This window comes from Temnothorax curvispinosus, unplaced genomic scaffold (assembly GCF_003070985.1).
Source record: "Temnothorax curvispinosus isolate PA1 unplaced genomic scaffold, ASM307098v1 QBEX01009010.1, whole genome shotgun sequence".
Taxonomy (NCBI): domain Eukaryota; kingdom Metazoa; phylum Arthropoda; class Insecta; order Hymenoptera; family Formicidae; genus Temnothorax; species Temnothorax curvispinosus.
In genome coordinates this window covers 142013-159238 of record NW_020218790.1, presented here as the reverse complement: position 1 = coordinate 159238, position 17226 = coordinate 142013, and the positions used below count along the sequence as shown (strand labels likewise).

The 17226-nt window shown below is 41.2% G+C and overlaps 1 protein-coding gene across 6 annotated transcripts in view; it reads left to right on the top strand.

Moving 5' to 3' along the window:
- Positions 1–17226, top strand: part of LOC112458587 (ecdysone-induced protein 74EF) — a 187510-nt gene that overhangs the window by 142297 nt on the left and 27987 nt on the right. For 4 of the 6 annotated variants that reach the window (XM_025022297.1, XM_025022298.1, XM_025022296.1 and 1 more), the window contains 3 exons: positions 3516–3776; positions 6293–6508; positions 7203–7448. In XM_025022297.1, the coding sequence (XP_024878065.1) occupies positions 3516–3776; positions 6293–6508; positions 7203–7448 (723 nt within the window). The remainder of the gene's footprint in view (positions 1–3515; positions 3777–6292; positions 6509–7202; positions 7449–17226) is intronic. The other 2 variants (XM_025022300.1, XM_025022299.1) reach the window with 2 other exon arrangements.

Here is a 17226-nt window from a genome sequence, read left to right as displayed (position 1 = left end):
CTTAAATATCTAATATTTTAACACCAACACCTTCTTACGGCTCGATGCTCCTTTTTCTCGATTGATCTTTAAAGAATGTTGGCGAAATAATATTTCACATACTTATAGAATAGTAAAAATTGTATGCAATATCTATATTATAAAAATATAAAATGTGAAATACGTATAAATAAACTAATAATTTTATTTTTAAAATAATATGATGGTTCATAAACGATAAAAAATTGTTTTTGACATATATATACTTAAAAAGTCACGTCTATATTACATATATTTAAATTGATGTGCGTTAGATTTTTTCTAAGAACACTTTCTTCTTTCGCTTAAATGATAATCTCATGCTTAATTTTGATGGTCTCGTTATGGTGATTAAAGCTGCGCGCGATGCATATAATTTAACGATCAGATCGGAACCGATACTTGGCGGGCGAGCGAAACTAGTCTCTCGGGCTTTTAGAAACCATGAAAACCAGGACGTGGTAATGGTGATTACGGTGAAACCTTGCCGACATGTCGATACACCGGAAGTCGGCTTCTGGCACGGGAGAAACGGGCAGGAAGCGCCGCGCAGAAGGTGAAAACGCTGCGAAAACTCGTGCCTCGTGCCGGCTCAAAACGCGCGCGCGGTCGATGCGACTAGACACCCATTCTACCTTCGCGGCATTCGAGGGCGAGTCAAGGCTGAGCAAGGTCGCATCACCCTTGCGAGTTTCCGGTGGGCGAGCGAGATTTATCTCCCGCTCGCGATTGCGTCGCAAACATTTCGATTTATCTCGCTCGATCTGCCGATCTGTCAAGACGCTGAAGATTGAAGAAAAGGGGCGACATTTTTGACACAAGGTCCGCTAAACAAAATGACTTATCTGGTTTTAAGAGATACGACGATTAAATCTAATGTTAAAGAGAAATAATGGCTAATTTTGACACGATAATAGACAAATGTTTTCAATCTCAACCGTGTTTATCCCGTCCTCGTTTTCCCGAAATAGACGGCGGCGAGTAATGAAGACACACGATCATTAAATCTCAGGGGTCGATTAAATCTTCATAATGGATTATGTGTGATAAAAATGCGAAACGACACACCTGGGTCGCGCATCGGGTCTAGATGCGCCTGCAGAGGTGCGCGGGACTAGCGCGACGGTAGTTTTGAACAATGCCGGAGCATCGTTTACTTCCGGGAGCCTTGAAATGTTTGGAAGACGCGCGCATCCTATTTGTTCGTATGGCGGATCTCTAAAAATAAATATTACACTCTTCGATTGAAAAGAATGCGACTCGCGTTTAGTATCAATCTCCGCAATGGCCGTTTTATTGAAAAAAAAAAAAAAAAGATTTGTGAACGGATCGTGATGTAATTTAATAACGATAAATTTACGTACATCAGGGGACATAATCCCTGATTAATTTGGCGTTTAGTATATGGCACTAATAAATTTAACTATGATTTTTCGATCTGCGCGATCGTGTGATTACCGAGTCGATTCACGAATCGGCGTCCCGCAGTGACGTCAATAAATCGATTCGCGCCGCAACCGTGGTCGTATGCATCTGATTTTCGTGTGTGTAAACGCGCCATGCGTTTTAATACAACATTAATTTTTGTCTTATCTGAAACTCTCGTCTTATCTAAGATTATAGTAATTGGACAAATGCAATGTTTAAGTGATAAGATCGACAGTCATTATTTTTTAATAGTTACACTATAACAGTTATTTTTCCTATTGTGAATACTGTACATCGACAATGGAAGGGTTTCCGCGAGAACGTTGCATTCTTTGTTTTCGCAGCGAGTAACGCATCCGTGGTTATTACGATGTTGCGGCTCTTACGAAGCCACGGAGATACGCAATTTCTATAGCGGAGGCGAAAATTATTCATGGAAATGCCGGCCTGTAATCAACTGTACTGCTGCGCATTAAGTGTTGGCATTTATACGATTTCATCGATCTCCAAGCAATCTCTCTCTTTCTCTCTCTCCGATTCGCGTATTATATCATTACAGGAATCTATTCTGACAAATATTTCCAAAAAACTGAGAGTTTTTACTTTGCAAACTTCATCCGGGCGTCCGGGCTTGATTTTAACGGGCAACGTTACCTGCTATTAGCGTTATGACCAACAGTAATGAAAATGAAAAGTTACGGTAGGTCGCAGAATTATTAGAGACCGTTAATAAAATTTATGATGACTGATAAACTTACCCGAATATTTAGTCACAACGGTGTAGAAGCGATGTTAGAGGATTCGATGCTTCTCATAAATATCGGTTAAACAAAACGGATTTATTTGAATTGGTCAAATTTATGTGGACATCAAATATCTCTCTAATATTTCTCCATCGTATTCATCCATAACTCCGAAAGACTCCTGAGACACGTGCCCAATGGCAGACCCGTATTGTTGCCCAATTCTCGCCGATCTTCCGAAAGCGAGGAGACGAAGGATGTTTGCATTCTCTCCGCGGCTCGAGAAATCGAGGGAATTCGCGTCTCGATCAAATCGCGGCTTGAATCAAGTCGTTCGTCGATCGCCATTTTCCACGGCGGATTTTTCGGGCCCGCTGCCGCGAGAAATTGCTTAATGAAGCTGCCGCGGCTCGGCATCGCCTGAAAGGAAGGTAGAAACATTACAGTGGGTCAAGGAGAGACGCCGGCTTTCACTTCCTCTCGGCAGCCAGCGCGAGTTCCTCGAGAACGCCTCCCGAGCCGCGGCTTTTTTCCCTTCTCCTTCTGTCGTTCCTCTCGTCGTGAGAATGTTTATCCGCCTATGACTGGCGCTTAATTATATCAACGGACGAGAAGATACGTTTATCTCCCGACGAACAAACTAGATCCAATTAATCCGGATCGAGCAACGCCGCGGTGCAATTACGAATCACGATAAGCGACTTATCTCGGAGCGTCATTTTTAAATTAATGAGAAATCGGTTCTTTACGTTGTAAGAGTCTGCGCGACTTGCGCTTGTCCGAATATTTTAGTGGCACGGTGAATAAAAATTATACTGTACTTTAATTTCTGAAGTGACAACTCATCGTTAGTTTTACTTTTGATATTTATATGAGATTAACCTCTATTGACATTCCAATAGTGAGCGTCGATTATCCTCTGGAATTTCTAGATTTTGTAACACGATTTCATATTTTGTAGACAGAGTAAACTGAGATGAGTGGACAAATCGAAAACGTAAAGAGTAAAGATAAAGGTTTTGTTGAATAAGTTTATTTGCAACTTCAGTGTAAATTCGAGAAAGATAAACTTACACGTTTAAACTTCTTTCCTAATATTTGCACAAAAAAAGAAGACAATTCCGTTCCCTTATATTTATTATTTGACATGAATTAACAGAAAAATTGATTCGCCACTTACTCTCATCTATTTCGTTACAATCTTCGACTTTAAAATTCTATCGTTTACCCATTGGTCATTTCTGTCCAATGTATTGGCGTAATGTGAAGCTAAGCAAGATTAATATCTACTTATCTAAACGATGTATCTCGTTATCTTTGTTACAGTGGACACCAGGGAAGTTCAGCCGCACGACCCGAGCGAGAAAGAACAGCTGGGCCTCGCGAGCGTAAAAGTGGAGCCGGGATCTACTAGCGCGACGACCACCAGTAGCACGGGGACTCGTCTGCTCCACGGTATCCTCTCCCAGCATCCCCAGCAGCATGGCCTGGGGCTGCAGAATGGATACGGCCGACACTTGGGCGGCCACGCACAGATGGGCCAACCGCCTTACACCACTGCCGCCATCGCCACGACGAGTACGCCAGGTAAGGCATATCAACGAGGCCCTATAAAAATATCGATGAGATTTAATTGTCCAGATGTTATCGTCTATAATCGTTTTTTGGCGATAGATTAGCCAGCGTTGCAGCGACATTGAAAAATTTCAATGGATTTTTTAAGAATTTTATAATATAATTTAGCATAATAGGGGGGCAATGAAATATAAAGGATAATATTGAAAAGAAAAATGAAAGAATCTCTAAAAATGGATTTGATAAACTTTTAGTGGAATTTAATACCCGTACGCATAACAAAGAAGTAAAACCAGATATAAATAAAATAGGAAAGAAAATAGATACTCGATGTCAATAGGAATTTGATATGTATATTTATATACACGCATGATAATAAAATAATGTTAATGAGAAATATTAAGAAATATAATATTAAAATAAAGTATCAAAATATAGGGCGGAAGAGAATAAAATAAGTACAGTAGAAAAGTTTAGAAAGTTCTTTGACATTTCTCTATTGTGCAGAATTTAATCGCAATATCGATATTGTTTCTTAAATTAGAATGAGTTATTTTTAAAAATGAACTTGTAATTACGAAGGAGACATACTTACGTCAAAATCACATTTCTGTTTTTTTTTTTTTTTTTATTTGACTCTTGTAATTCAGTCATATGTAAGCTTCCATCCTGAAATACATAATATGTCTAAAAATTTCATAGTTATGAATTGTATTGTGAAATGTCAAGATATCATATCTACAAACAACGAGATTGACATTTGTCGGGTAAAATAAGACATCAATTTCCGTTAATTGGATCGCGATATGATAGCTCTTGTACATTGTTCGTTACCGAAGTGACAACTATAATTTGATCACTTGGACGTTTTGTCGAGTAATTGCATCATAGTGCTACTACTGCGCTAATTGACCGAAGAACAGAACAATAATCAAACGCGACAGCAGTTAACGAGAGAAAGGGAAAAAGAAAACTCTTGGCGCGATTTCTCAAGAATGATCGTAATATGATCGCAGGAGCGATCGTAATAACGATGTAAGCCAAATTTCCGCGTTCGTAATTCGTAAGTTACAATTAGTGGATCAATGTCGATTTCACAAAGTTGCGTTACGCAACGGTAAAAATCGCGCGCACCGGTAACGAGCCGACCATTGCATATTCGGTAAGAATTCGGGCGTAAGACGGTTCTTAAAATATACACGACTCCGATCGTTGCATAAAGCAGCGCCGGTCGATCGGCGGGATTCGCGGCTATCGGCTTGCGCCAGTCTTGCACGATCGCCTTGCGCAACACGACGATGAAGACGACGGTGATGATGACGATGACGACGACGATAAAAAGAAAGAGGGAGAGAGGACAGGAGAGAAACGGAGCAATGACTCCGTGCAGAACCCTTTGGGACTCGTTTGAGACGGTTAACCGCGTCGCGCGAGGGAGAACGAGCGAGAGAAAGAGAGAGAGAGAAAGAGGTACCGTGGGAAGAGCGAGCGATATGCATACCCAATGACCGGATGACCTTCGCCCGTTGCATAAAGATGCCTTTAATTGACGGCGCGCGCGAAAACACGTTCGGCGTGGCACGGCTCGGCGACGCTCGATAAAGCCGTACGAGCGGGAGAACGAGAGCCGCTGGACCACCTCGATGGGACATCTAATTTGTTTAAAGCGGCGGACGAAAGCGACGTGTACGTGGCTTTAATTTAGGGTCCGGCAAAGAGCCAGTGAATCGCTAATTTATCACGACCGCGTAATATGTTGAAGCGGCTATTCGATAATTGCGACGTATACACTTTGTATTCATTGAGTGTTTAAACCGACACGGTGGTCGCTTCTGCAGCTATGTATATATACCGGTGACGTCAGAAGCGAGGATTTGTATCGAAATTTCCGTGGCAAACTATGCTCTTTTTTAAAAGAGATAGCTTTTCGAAAGAGAGATTAAAAGTAAAACTTTGAATAATACACCAGGAAATTCAGAATAATTTTAATATACAAGGCATAATGACCGCGTGACATATTGGCTTAGAAAGCGTCGCGAAAGTGAAATTAATCATCCGTCGTGTGATTTTATTTATAATTTTACCTTGCTAAAATAGAAATAGATAATGAAAAGATAATTGCTTAAAGAAACGAGTTTTACATAAAAATGGCAAAAGACAAAGTTTCCGCAGCTACTCGTTTCAATAATTCTTATTTGTTTAGAAATATAATATACGCAAAAGACATATTATTCACATTGCGAACGTAACTTTCAGCTCTCTCTCTCTCTCGTAACTTTTCGCAAAATTATTCTCCTTGGCGCGTAGCGCCTTTTCCGACGAAATAATAATGTTCACGGAGGCTGATGCAATTCTTTCTCCGTACAATCCTCTCGAGTGCCCTCTATTTTATTTATCGCGCTGTTCCGCGCGAAACGGAATCGCGCGAGATTAATTGACGGTGTCGCGTCTTATCGCCGGCCGTAAACTCCGTTGACTATTTATCACAGAGGACGCGTCTCCTCCCTTTGTTTCATGGCTGGAAGCAGGAAGCGGATCACTGCCAGCGAGCCCAGCGGACAGCGGAGTCAGCGACGTCGAGTCCAGCACGTCCTCCGGTGGCAACGAGGACGCGAATCTCTTACTGAAAGCCAGGCTCAATCCTAATTCGTCCCTCCAGCCAAGTCTGGCGTCTCATCACTCCCACCTGTCGTCGGGTGAGCTCGATCTTTATTCTTACGCACGCTCATTGACGTGCTTAACATGTATGTGAGAACAATTTTTTATCATTAAATATATTTTTATACTTTAAACAAAATATTTTTTTTAACAAATTATGAATGTCTACGCGAGAGATTCTTTATTTATTTGCGCTTTCGGCAAAATTTACAAATTCGAGAAGTTTATTGCTTCATAAATGTTTTGTTATAAAGAAAACAATGTAATGGTAATTAGAGAACAAAATTTATTAAATTCGTGCTAATCAATTTTGTTGAGTAATAATCCTTCGAGGAAATTAAGGCCGTAATAAACGACGTTAAATATAAAAACGTTAAATATAAATGATATTTATATTTATAGTACCTACTAAATCATTTTAACGTCATATCTTGATTGTTCTTGGAGCAACCTGTTATACAAAGATTATAAATACATAGAATTTGAAATCTGTCTTTATTTTTTAAAGAGATTTACACATTTATAGGAGAATATTTTTAAGCAATATACATATCTATACAGAAAACTTAAATGTAATTGTGAATTGAACACTGAATAATTAAGAGAAAGATTATTTATCGTCAAAATAGTTTCGCACGATAGAAAATGGCCGTTCTAAAAGTAAGATGGATTAGGATTTGATCGAATTTAAAGTTAGGTACTTTGAAAGTTCCGAAAAAAAGGGACTTAATTGTTTGAATTGTATTTTTTCATTGATCGCCTCTATTGATTGCTCGATAGCAGCGCTCGGCAGATCGGCATGCCACAGCCCCGGTGTGTATCCGGGGTCGACGGCAAGCTTCCTGTCGCCCACCTATCATCCTCATCAGCATCATCCCTCCCAGTATCACCCACATCGGGGGAGCTCGCCGCACCATCAGCACAGCAACCACACCATGGGTCCGACGATGGGGCCGCCTCACCACCACCACCATCATCAAGCGCAGGGTCTCCAGCATCACTTGCATTACCGTCAGCCATCCTCACGTAAGTTCTCAAACTCTAATTTATTACAACGACGTAATTGGCGGAATTAGCGAGCCCCTCGCTGCGAGACTCTTCCCAAGAATCCTCGATAATTTTGAACAATAGGCAATAACGGGTAATAACGGATAATGCCCGGTCGATGTGTCGGACGGGGTGACCGATTAAAAATCCGTCGATGTGAAAACGTGAAAATTAAAGGAAAAAGAAATTTATTGAGAGTAGCGGGCTGAGATTTCGAAATTTTACCCTTTACGTGGAGGAACTGGATAGCAATCCGACGACTAGGATTTCGTGCTAGACTTGCAATGAGGCGGGCCTTTTCTTTGACCTCGTTTACTTATCGGCAATTTTGACGATAGTAGATGTATCTCTGTTCTCATCGCGATCGATCGCCGGCGGTCGGAAAGAGGAAGAAACGGGAAAGTGCGGGGAATATCGGGGGAGGGGAATGAATACTCGATGAAACAGTGATTTCGGTATCTCGCGGTGGCATCTGAAGACTGGATCGTCGTGACGTAACGACGGTAGCTCGTAGAGTTTATTTCGACTTCGTAGATATCGATTCGATCGCCGTCGACCAACCAAACGTGGAATATTTTCGCTTTTGATGAGTTACCACGCACGCAACCGTAAAATTCTCTCTATGATTCTACGATTTAGCGACACTGTATCGTGTCAGTCATTTTCGATCTTTTTTAAACGTTACGAACAGGTTAGATTTATTTTCGAAAATATTACGGAAAATATTATGTCATTGAATTAATGATTAGAGAATATTTATATCTTTGTTTAAATATGACAAAACAAGTTGCGAAACGTTGTTAGACGGGGGAGATGAAAATGTATGACATTTTTATTGTTACATCTGTGACTTCATGGAATGCTGCAACTCGAAATAAAGTTGTCGCGACAAGATACGAATAGATATTGACGTTATGCTTATTTTGCCCAGAGTTCTTTGAATATTTTTACTTTTGTATTTTTAAAACAAGTGGCCGAATTTTCTTATAGTACATACCAAACTATTGAGGAGATATTAAATTGCTGATAATTTTATTTCACTTTTTGCTGTAATGCATGGAATAATAAGCGAAACTTCATATAGCTTTCGCACATCGTATAATCGTATATAATAATCGTACGGTATACCGAATGATATCAATAAACGCTATCACATACGCTATACTGTTGCTTAAAAACATACAATTAATGTGACCAACACGAATATTCTATAGTTTTCAACTGGTAGACACGAGAAAGTGATAAAGGAATTAGAACGTAAATCCGCGATTTCAAAGCCTATGCTGTCTCGCGGGACAGAAGAAGTCGGGCCGAGTTTCTCGTTGAGCGTGCGAAGGCAGGAAGCGTCTAGTTCGTCTAAGACGAGAGGAGGACTTCCTCCGCCGCGCAGCCGAGATGCCAAGTGAAAGGATTCGCCTTGTCGTCGCGGAGAACGTGGAAGAGAGCGATCGCACGAGCGCCGTCGTCCTCGTCGCTGTCGCTGTCGACGACAGCGACGTCGACACCTTCGCAGCGCGCCTCGTCTCGTTCTCGTGACCCACTTGCCATTCTCCGATTCGACGGCCCAGATTCGCTTCCTGCCGCCGAAGCATTTCCGTCTATACACTCTCGCATCTTGACAGACGCAGTTTTCTCCTTCGATATACTTACAATCTCCATTGAAAAACAGATATTTTCTTCACGAACCTCCGCGCACCTAGATGAAACGTAAAAATCCTCTTGGTACTTAACCGACTATTTTCGAACTTTTCAAATTAAAGTTTTACCAAAGTAAAGCTCATTCAGAATTAGCCAAGGAGCATGGTTTTTATTCATTTACATTTCTAGAATTTATTGAAATTCGATAATTTTTAGTGATCCGTGACAAAGTACAAAAATCACGTATAATTGCTTTCTCATGTTTTCGTAATATTAAAGCAAATTTTTTGATGTTGAAAGTAAGCGTAATTCTCGAGACTCAATTCCAAGTATAAAAATTTAGCTCCAGGTAATGAGGTTTAGAAGGAGATTGCGCTCTAAGATTAAGCATGTCAGCGATCCTAAAATTGAGGACGCCGCGGAATAACATTTTGCGGATTGCGGACACTCGGTGGCATTAGGTTTTTACCGATTCGTCGGCGTCAGGTTTCGGTACGTTTGCGCGGCCAATTTGTCCGCGTCGAGATGTCGCGGGAATTAATTGGAGTGAGACGATGTGGGTCAGTCGTGTCAGTTTTGGACCAATATACGGGCGAAATATAATTAATCGGGACGCGATCGACGAGCCAAGAGATGTCTCGGTTACGATTTCGCGCACCACCGGGAGTTTCCTCTTTCTCTGCCGTTTAAAGCCGGTTCGACGCGGAATCGGCAGCTGATCATCGTCGACGAGCGCACCTGGCGCCCGCGCGCCGCGGAGACATCAGCCGCGCGCTCTCGGATCAGCGCCAAGGTTGATTTCTTGACTCGAGTCGGCGCGGCGCGGCGGTTCGTGGTGGAAAGCGCTCCGACGTACAATCGCGGTGAAATTCTCCGCGTGCGAGCGCGGAGTATCAATTATCGCGGCGAAAAGAAAATAGAAGAAAGACTGGCGCGCGCAGGTATAGGCTGGCGTCGCGCGTCGAGCGGAAGCCAGCGCACTCGTTGCGTTTTATTATGATCGCAGGCCCCGCGAATTCCCGCCGCGACATCGCCGACAATGAGATCGAACTTTCCCTAATTGAAAATATCCCGCGAGCGAGCGCGCGAGACTAGCTTTAACCTCCTTTTTACGACGCGCCCGATCGTTTTGGTCGGGGGAAAAAATTGCCGCGTGTGTCTTTAAGCGTGTTAAAGCGCCATTCGTGCCTGCGCGAAAATACGAATGATCGCCGTTTACCGGACCGTAAATTGCGAGCGCGCGAAATACGTTAATAGACAGAGTCTTAATGAAAATTTCCGTGGGCTCGGGATAAGCTTCCTCCTCGCGTACACTGTCGATAATAACACTTCACGGTTAGCCCGTAAAATTTCGCAAGGAATGCCGCGAAAACGTAGCAGCCTTGTATCATTATTTTTCTAATAAATTTAGCCTCTTATTCTGCTTTCTCAATTGAAATATTATGTATAAATTGAAATGGAAATCACAAGGTGCTCCAGAAAACAACACAATAGCTTGTTAGATAAAATACTAAATATTTATAAGAGAATAAATACATATATACATGAAAATGATTTTTTCTCTTTTTTTTCTTTCTTTCTTTTCTTTTCTTTTTTTTTTAAGAAAAGAGGACGCTGCTGACCGCATAGAATTTGGAAAGTAAGGGACAAAAATGCTGTAACGACACTGCGTTATAATACCGAGGCGCGCTCGACGGGTCGCCGCGCCGCGCTCCGAGTAAAAGTGTGCCAGATTGTATAATCGAACGTGAATAAGCAAAATGTTACGCCATAGCGATTTGGTAACGTCGCCGGGGCCCCCCCTTCCTCTTACCCTGGTCCGAAAGGCACGGCCGTGTTCCCATTGCGGTAGACGCAACGGTCCGCGCGGGGCGGAGATGGTTGCGGACGGGAGAAAATTCAACCTGTTAAGGGTCGTGCGTTTCGATACCGGATGTGTACAGAAATTGCATCCGGACATAGGTAACAACAATAAAGCGGTAAAGCGGTATTATCTAAAGAATTCCAGCAATTGTCTTCCCCCCTAAGCTGAAACTGAGGAATTGTTTAGCGTTGAAAAAATTAAACTCTGATAAACAAAATGTCTCTTGTGCGCTTGTTAACTTTATGATCTATGCATTAATAAAGTTTTTTTTTTCATTCGAGTTAACTCAGTTACTTTAACAGATAGATGCTTTAACGGTCATTTCTCTAAAATTTTCATCGAGAAGAAATTGTCGGTTTTTAGTTTAATGACGAATTTTTTTGAAGAAGCTACGAATAAAATTCAGAAAATACGTATATTCATATTTTTCTGATGAATTCATTAATATTTAATTAACTGTTCATCGTTATCGAATTGCATCTGTGCAGAAATGCTTTCAAAAGTTTATACGTTTTGTTCTCGAGGTGGAATGTGGAATATTTATGAGTATATAACTAGAGATATTACGGTTCAATAAACTGTAGTTTCATGAAATTCTATTTAGGCTGAAGGCTCTCTCTCTCTCGTTTTATGCGAGACTTTGTAGCGCATCGAATAGATCTCTTTGGCATATCGGCCACTGCACTGCGAGTACATCCGCGAAAATTTGCGCGCTGCCAAAACTGCATCGAGCGATTTTCCGCGATTTCGCCGGAGCCAATTGGCCATCGGCCCCCCTTTATCTAGATCACTGTACCGCGCAAACATTGCGCAACTCGCGGTAAGAGTGACCGCGCATACATAACTTCGTCTACAGGGTGTCGTATAAGCGAAGTCACTTTCCGTTTTCTTCGAGCTTTCTTTTCTTCGATTAGTTTGAGATCTTTGCGTTTATCAAGGAGAAAACAGGACGCTTTCTCGCAATTGTTGACGCGTTTATACGCGGGTATTGATCCGTTAAATCGTCTGGCGCGCTTGTTGAAGTCGAATTATTCGGCTGGCCGATCGATAGACGCGAAGTGGAAGACACGGGATACGCGTCGTTCGCGAGGCACGAGGTAGAAAATAATCAGAGGTGTGTTTATCGAGTGGACTGTTTGCCTATCCGCGGTCGACCGCGTTATAGACCTCTTACGGACGCCGTGTACGTACGCTACCGGAATAGCGACTCGGGGGAAAGAATAGAATAGCGCGCCGCTATTTTCGGCCGGATCATCATCGAGCCGCGATTCGTCGTCGTCCATCAGCGCCTCGGGAACGTGTGAAAGACCCTTTAGGCACGCCGGGAACGAAAGTGACGCGCGCGAGGTGCGTTGGCAAACCGGCGTGGCACAAATTTTGACGCTGACGGCGCATCAAGGCGAAAGTGTTACAAGGTTCCGAATAGCGATAGAACGTTCAATTCAAAGACGATTTTATTTTTTGCGCCGATTTGCCTTGCTTCCTCCTGCTCATTGCTTAAATCTCATTACGAAAAAATGCATTTATTCCAAATTTTTTTGTCTTTCTAAATTTTTGATGAATAAATTTGTGTATGTAGCTGCTAACGTACCTACGAATAAAGAACGCCCGATTATGAAGTTTCTACTGTGACTAGAAAAACGATAAAGAATATACATATTACGTAAAAATGCCACATTCGCAAGAGATTTACGATGTTTCTCTTTTTTTTTCCTTCTGATTCGTATCATTCTCTCGTGCGTGTATTGTGTCAAGGATACGTCTTTTTTCATGTGAATATCAATTACAATTCTGGAACTTAACGTTTGACGTCAAAGTAACCTGCGAATACATTATTATCTCGACTACCGAGAAGCAGATGCCGTCAAAATATTTTAGCCTTTTTTGGAAAGACAAATATAAGTCCAGATACACGAGATTACTTCAATCCGTCGTATATTCCGCAGTTTTGTAACCGTTCGTATTAAATACACAATCGCAAAAAGCAGTTCATGCTAATTAGTATTGAAAAATAATGTTAAAAAAAAGCATGAGGAAATTTGACTCGACTACGAACGTGACTTTTTCGTGACCGGATCCGCGCGAGAAAGTGCACGAAAATGAGCGTATTTGGGAACCGTGCCATCGAGGGATCAGGAATGTCCTGGTTGCCCTAGATCAAGTACTCCTGAGATATTTTTAAAAGATCGTCAGACGCGCGCCGGCGTAATTTTGAACGCGCGAGATGCGGAGAAGGGAGACAGTTTTTGGAGGGGGCAGGAAAAAAGCGGTTTTTTTGCCGCGGGAAATCGGCGGAAAAAAATAGAATATTCGCTGACGAATAACAGCCGCTTACGAAAGAGCCGGGCAAAGAGGTCGTAAAAAAAGTTTCCGCGTGCAGCTTTTGGCCGTCGTCGTAGAAAAAATCGCGTAAAAAGCACTGTCGAATGGATACATTATACAGATATGTCAATATCTTGCATAATTAATTAATGCAAGGTAATTATCAGAATATCAAGTTTATAACGTCTCTCTTTCTCTTTTTTTTCTCTCTCCCGAAATACTTCGTTGAAGTATTAAAATATTTGAAAAAGAATTTATTTTATTGATATATTTGTGTTTTGATCGGTCAGTATAAATAATATGATCTCAAAATCTTTGATATAATCTCTGTTTAAAATACGCATAATCCATCACGCTGATACTTTTCAATAATTGCTAACCGTAATATCTAAAGAGTTATCAAAAATTCGCGATAATACTGATACGCTAAATACAAATCTATCTTCCCATTTACGCGCCCGCTTATCAGGCGGTGATTTAATAACATGATTTACGTAATCTGCGCGAAATTATCTTCCGTATTGCGATGTTTACGTTTAGAAAAGCGTATTATATCAGATATTAATATCGCATAAAGATTCACGTGACGCGTTTAGCATGTTTGATATGCAATCGTACGATAGGATTAAGTTTATCTCCGCTAACACTTCTGAGGGAAGTAATGAAGTTCCAAGAAAATATTGGATTTGTCTTACACGTTATATTCCTCGTCGTAAATTATCGGACGGAAATAATCTTTTCACAATTGTTCAATGTAAATCAAAAGAGAAAAAGGGAGAATAATCATTTATACAGCTGTTGGTTATCAGTCGCCGTATAAGATGGGTTAGCTTACACCGAAGTATTTTTCTGCTGCGGTTTACTTTCGCGATTGAAATCTTGTTTGGTACGAACGATCGATGGCCGATAATAAAGATAATATCAGGAAAAGCAGATCGCCGTTACCACGAATGAGATCGATTATTTTTGCGACTTTGATATCTGGAAACAAGTGTCTTTAAGCGACAGGAGTGAGTCTGCGACTCGACGCGATGAGTTCAAAGTGCTCTTGGTCAATATGTGTGTATACCGATGTGTATGTTATTAACGAGAGCGTTCTTCATTCTATCTTCAGTGTTTTCGTACTTCAGCGCTTCTATATACTGGCGCGTCAAATTTCTTCAAGAAAACGGAGATTCTTATCGATATCATCACCGTTTTACATCATATAATTTTTCTGTTCTCTTTTTCTTTTTTTATTTGACACATAATGTTACGTAATTCTCGCGGTGAAAAAAAATGAACGAGAAATAAAGCGTAAGGAATAAAAGTTGTAAATTATGTATAATGTTTCTTTAAGTTCTTTATACCGAATCGATGATGATGATTCCATAGCGGTTCGAGTTCGCAACGTTCGTGACTCAACTCTTTTTATCTCGAGAAGTAAATGCGCGAGAACATTTTTTTTTTAATTAAGGAAAATTATTAGCAGGAAGGAACGAAGAGGGAAGAATTTCATGAAGCTGTATGAGAACGCGTTAAAGGCACCGTGGAAGGGTCGAGCGCCACAGCCTTTACGTAATACGCGCTCGCGAGGCCGCGGCGAGTAAAAATAAAGGAACGAACCGGGTGATGCAGAGTGGATTCTAAGGCTAGACCGGGGTCTAGGTCTAGGTCGACTAGGCGCGGCCTGCTCTGGCGTACGTGTTGCGCTTCGTACGATAGAGACGATATAGAGCCCACTTCCTGATCGAAGATAACAAACTTCCTTCATCGAACGCTATCAGTATACACAAAACACTTAATTCTAATCGACATTTCTAATCGCTTGATTGTTAATTAATTCGTGACCATCTCGAGCATAACAACAGAGAAGAAAAATTTCGTGCTCATTTATCACTGTATTAAAATTTCATTATTTTACGTAAAATGAAAAAACGTATGTTTAACAATTTCTTTGAATCTTTGACAGTTTTTTGACAACAAAATTGTACTATTTTGCAAACTAATTACTTGCAGTTTCTCTTTCGAATCAAATGCACGAATGTATCACATCTGCTCGCTCGGACGTGAAAGTGGTGAATCCGTTTTCCGAAACAGGTGCACGGTTTCACCATGCCAGAAGAGGAAAAGTGCGAGCGAGAAACGAGACGCGCCGGCGGCTGAGTCTAGGTCTAGGTGTAGGTCTAGGTCGACTGGGAAGGGGCGCGGCGCGGCGGTCTACTTCCTACCCGAGGACGACAATCCGGCTTTCCTCTCGGAAATGCTCGCGCGAAATGACGATTGCTCAGGCGAAACGCGCGCACGCTATGAAACAATAGAACCGTGTCGGTACGCCGGGCATCGATTTCCGCGATTGTTCATTCGATTCATCGAAGGAAAAGCGCGCTGCGAGAAATTTCTCGCGGATGATGCGTTTCAATGGGAATCATCCGGGATAATCGGTAACGATCCGCAATCAAGTTCCAACATTTCGGTATTTTTTAAGTTTTCTTACAAGTTTAATCGTGATAATAACATTAACTCCGAGATGTGTCTGCGACATAATCTTCCTTTTTTTTTCTGTAACATCGACATACTTGGTTCACGTAGAAATCGTCGAGTCAAGCAGGCCGGTCGTTTTAGCATGAAAATCGAAAGTCCGTGCATTCACACCGTCAACACGTGACATTCTCGTGACTTGCTGATTAATCGCGTCCGCGGACTCCGGAAGTACGGAGCGGTATCGGATTTTTTATTGTAGGCCACGGCACGTTTCGCAAATTGCATGCGAGGCAGAAAATAGCGGGTCGTTATAAATGCTACGTCGATTTCGTGGCGGGTGAGCTTCGATTCGCGAATATGAGTTCTCGTTTTCTTTCCTTTTTTTTTCCTGACCAAACCGATACCGCGGTGTTACACTTGAGTCTGAACTCGATAACCCATCTTGTAAGACAGATTGTGTTATTGTTCATTAATTACATTCATAATCTTTTGTGTACGGTTTAATTTTTTGAAATATATTCTTGATATATTTCTCTGATTTATGATCATAATTACTGTTTTGTAAGCAGCACTGTAAACATAAATGTGCCGTTCAGAAGTATATAAAAGAAATCTTGATTTTCTCGTCGGACTCGCTAGCCCTCATTGTGGTCTCTTTATATTCGCTAACTTCGTTTGAGATTCTTAACTTGGCCAATATTTAGAGTTTGCGACTCTTCGCTCGGAGATTCTCTTTAGCGAAATTTCGCGCGATGCTACAATCGTTCTGCGTTAATATCGTGCGATCCAATAATGAGTGCAAAGTTCCTTTAAATAGCGCCGCTAGCGTCCGTTGAATATTCATGAGGAAGTTAAACCTCCGTGTGGAATTCGTTACGATACCACGAGCGAGGAAGGTTACGGAATTAAATAGTTCGACGTGAATTCGCTTTGCATTTGTGCCCCCACGTGTGAATTGCGAACTGACTGCCATTTGCAAAAATCATTCCTGCACCGCGCGAAGTGAAATTTATATGCGGACATCTATTACATTTATTTACTATATCGATTAATATTGCGTTGACGTTCAAGATAAATCTCGCTATGCAAATGTAAAAAACAAACAGATACAATTTTTTACCATACAAGCGATCAATAAAACAATAGATTATTGTATGCTGACTTTACTAAATAATTTTGGATTGCATTTTTTGCTTGAGAGATCTCATAGATGAAGAAAAACTTTTAATTAAGACATTGAACTTACTAAAAACACTTACCTAGTAAGAATTTATTAATATAAACGCGAACAAAATATGTGGAAGATAACCTTGTAGGAGGAAAATTTTAATTAGAACGTTGTGTTTTCTCAGGAGTCTATTATTTACAAAAACCCCATTAAGAGACTTTTAATTCAAGGCTGCATCATTCGCGCATCGTTTTTAGGATCATCCAGTACACGAAGCAGAAATTTTAATTAGAATACCATGT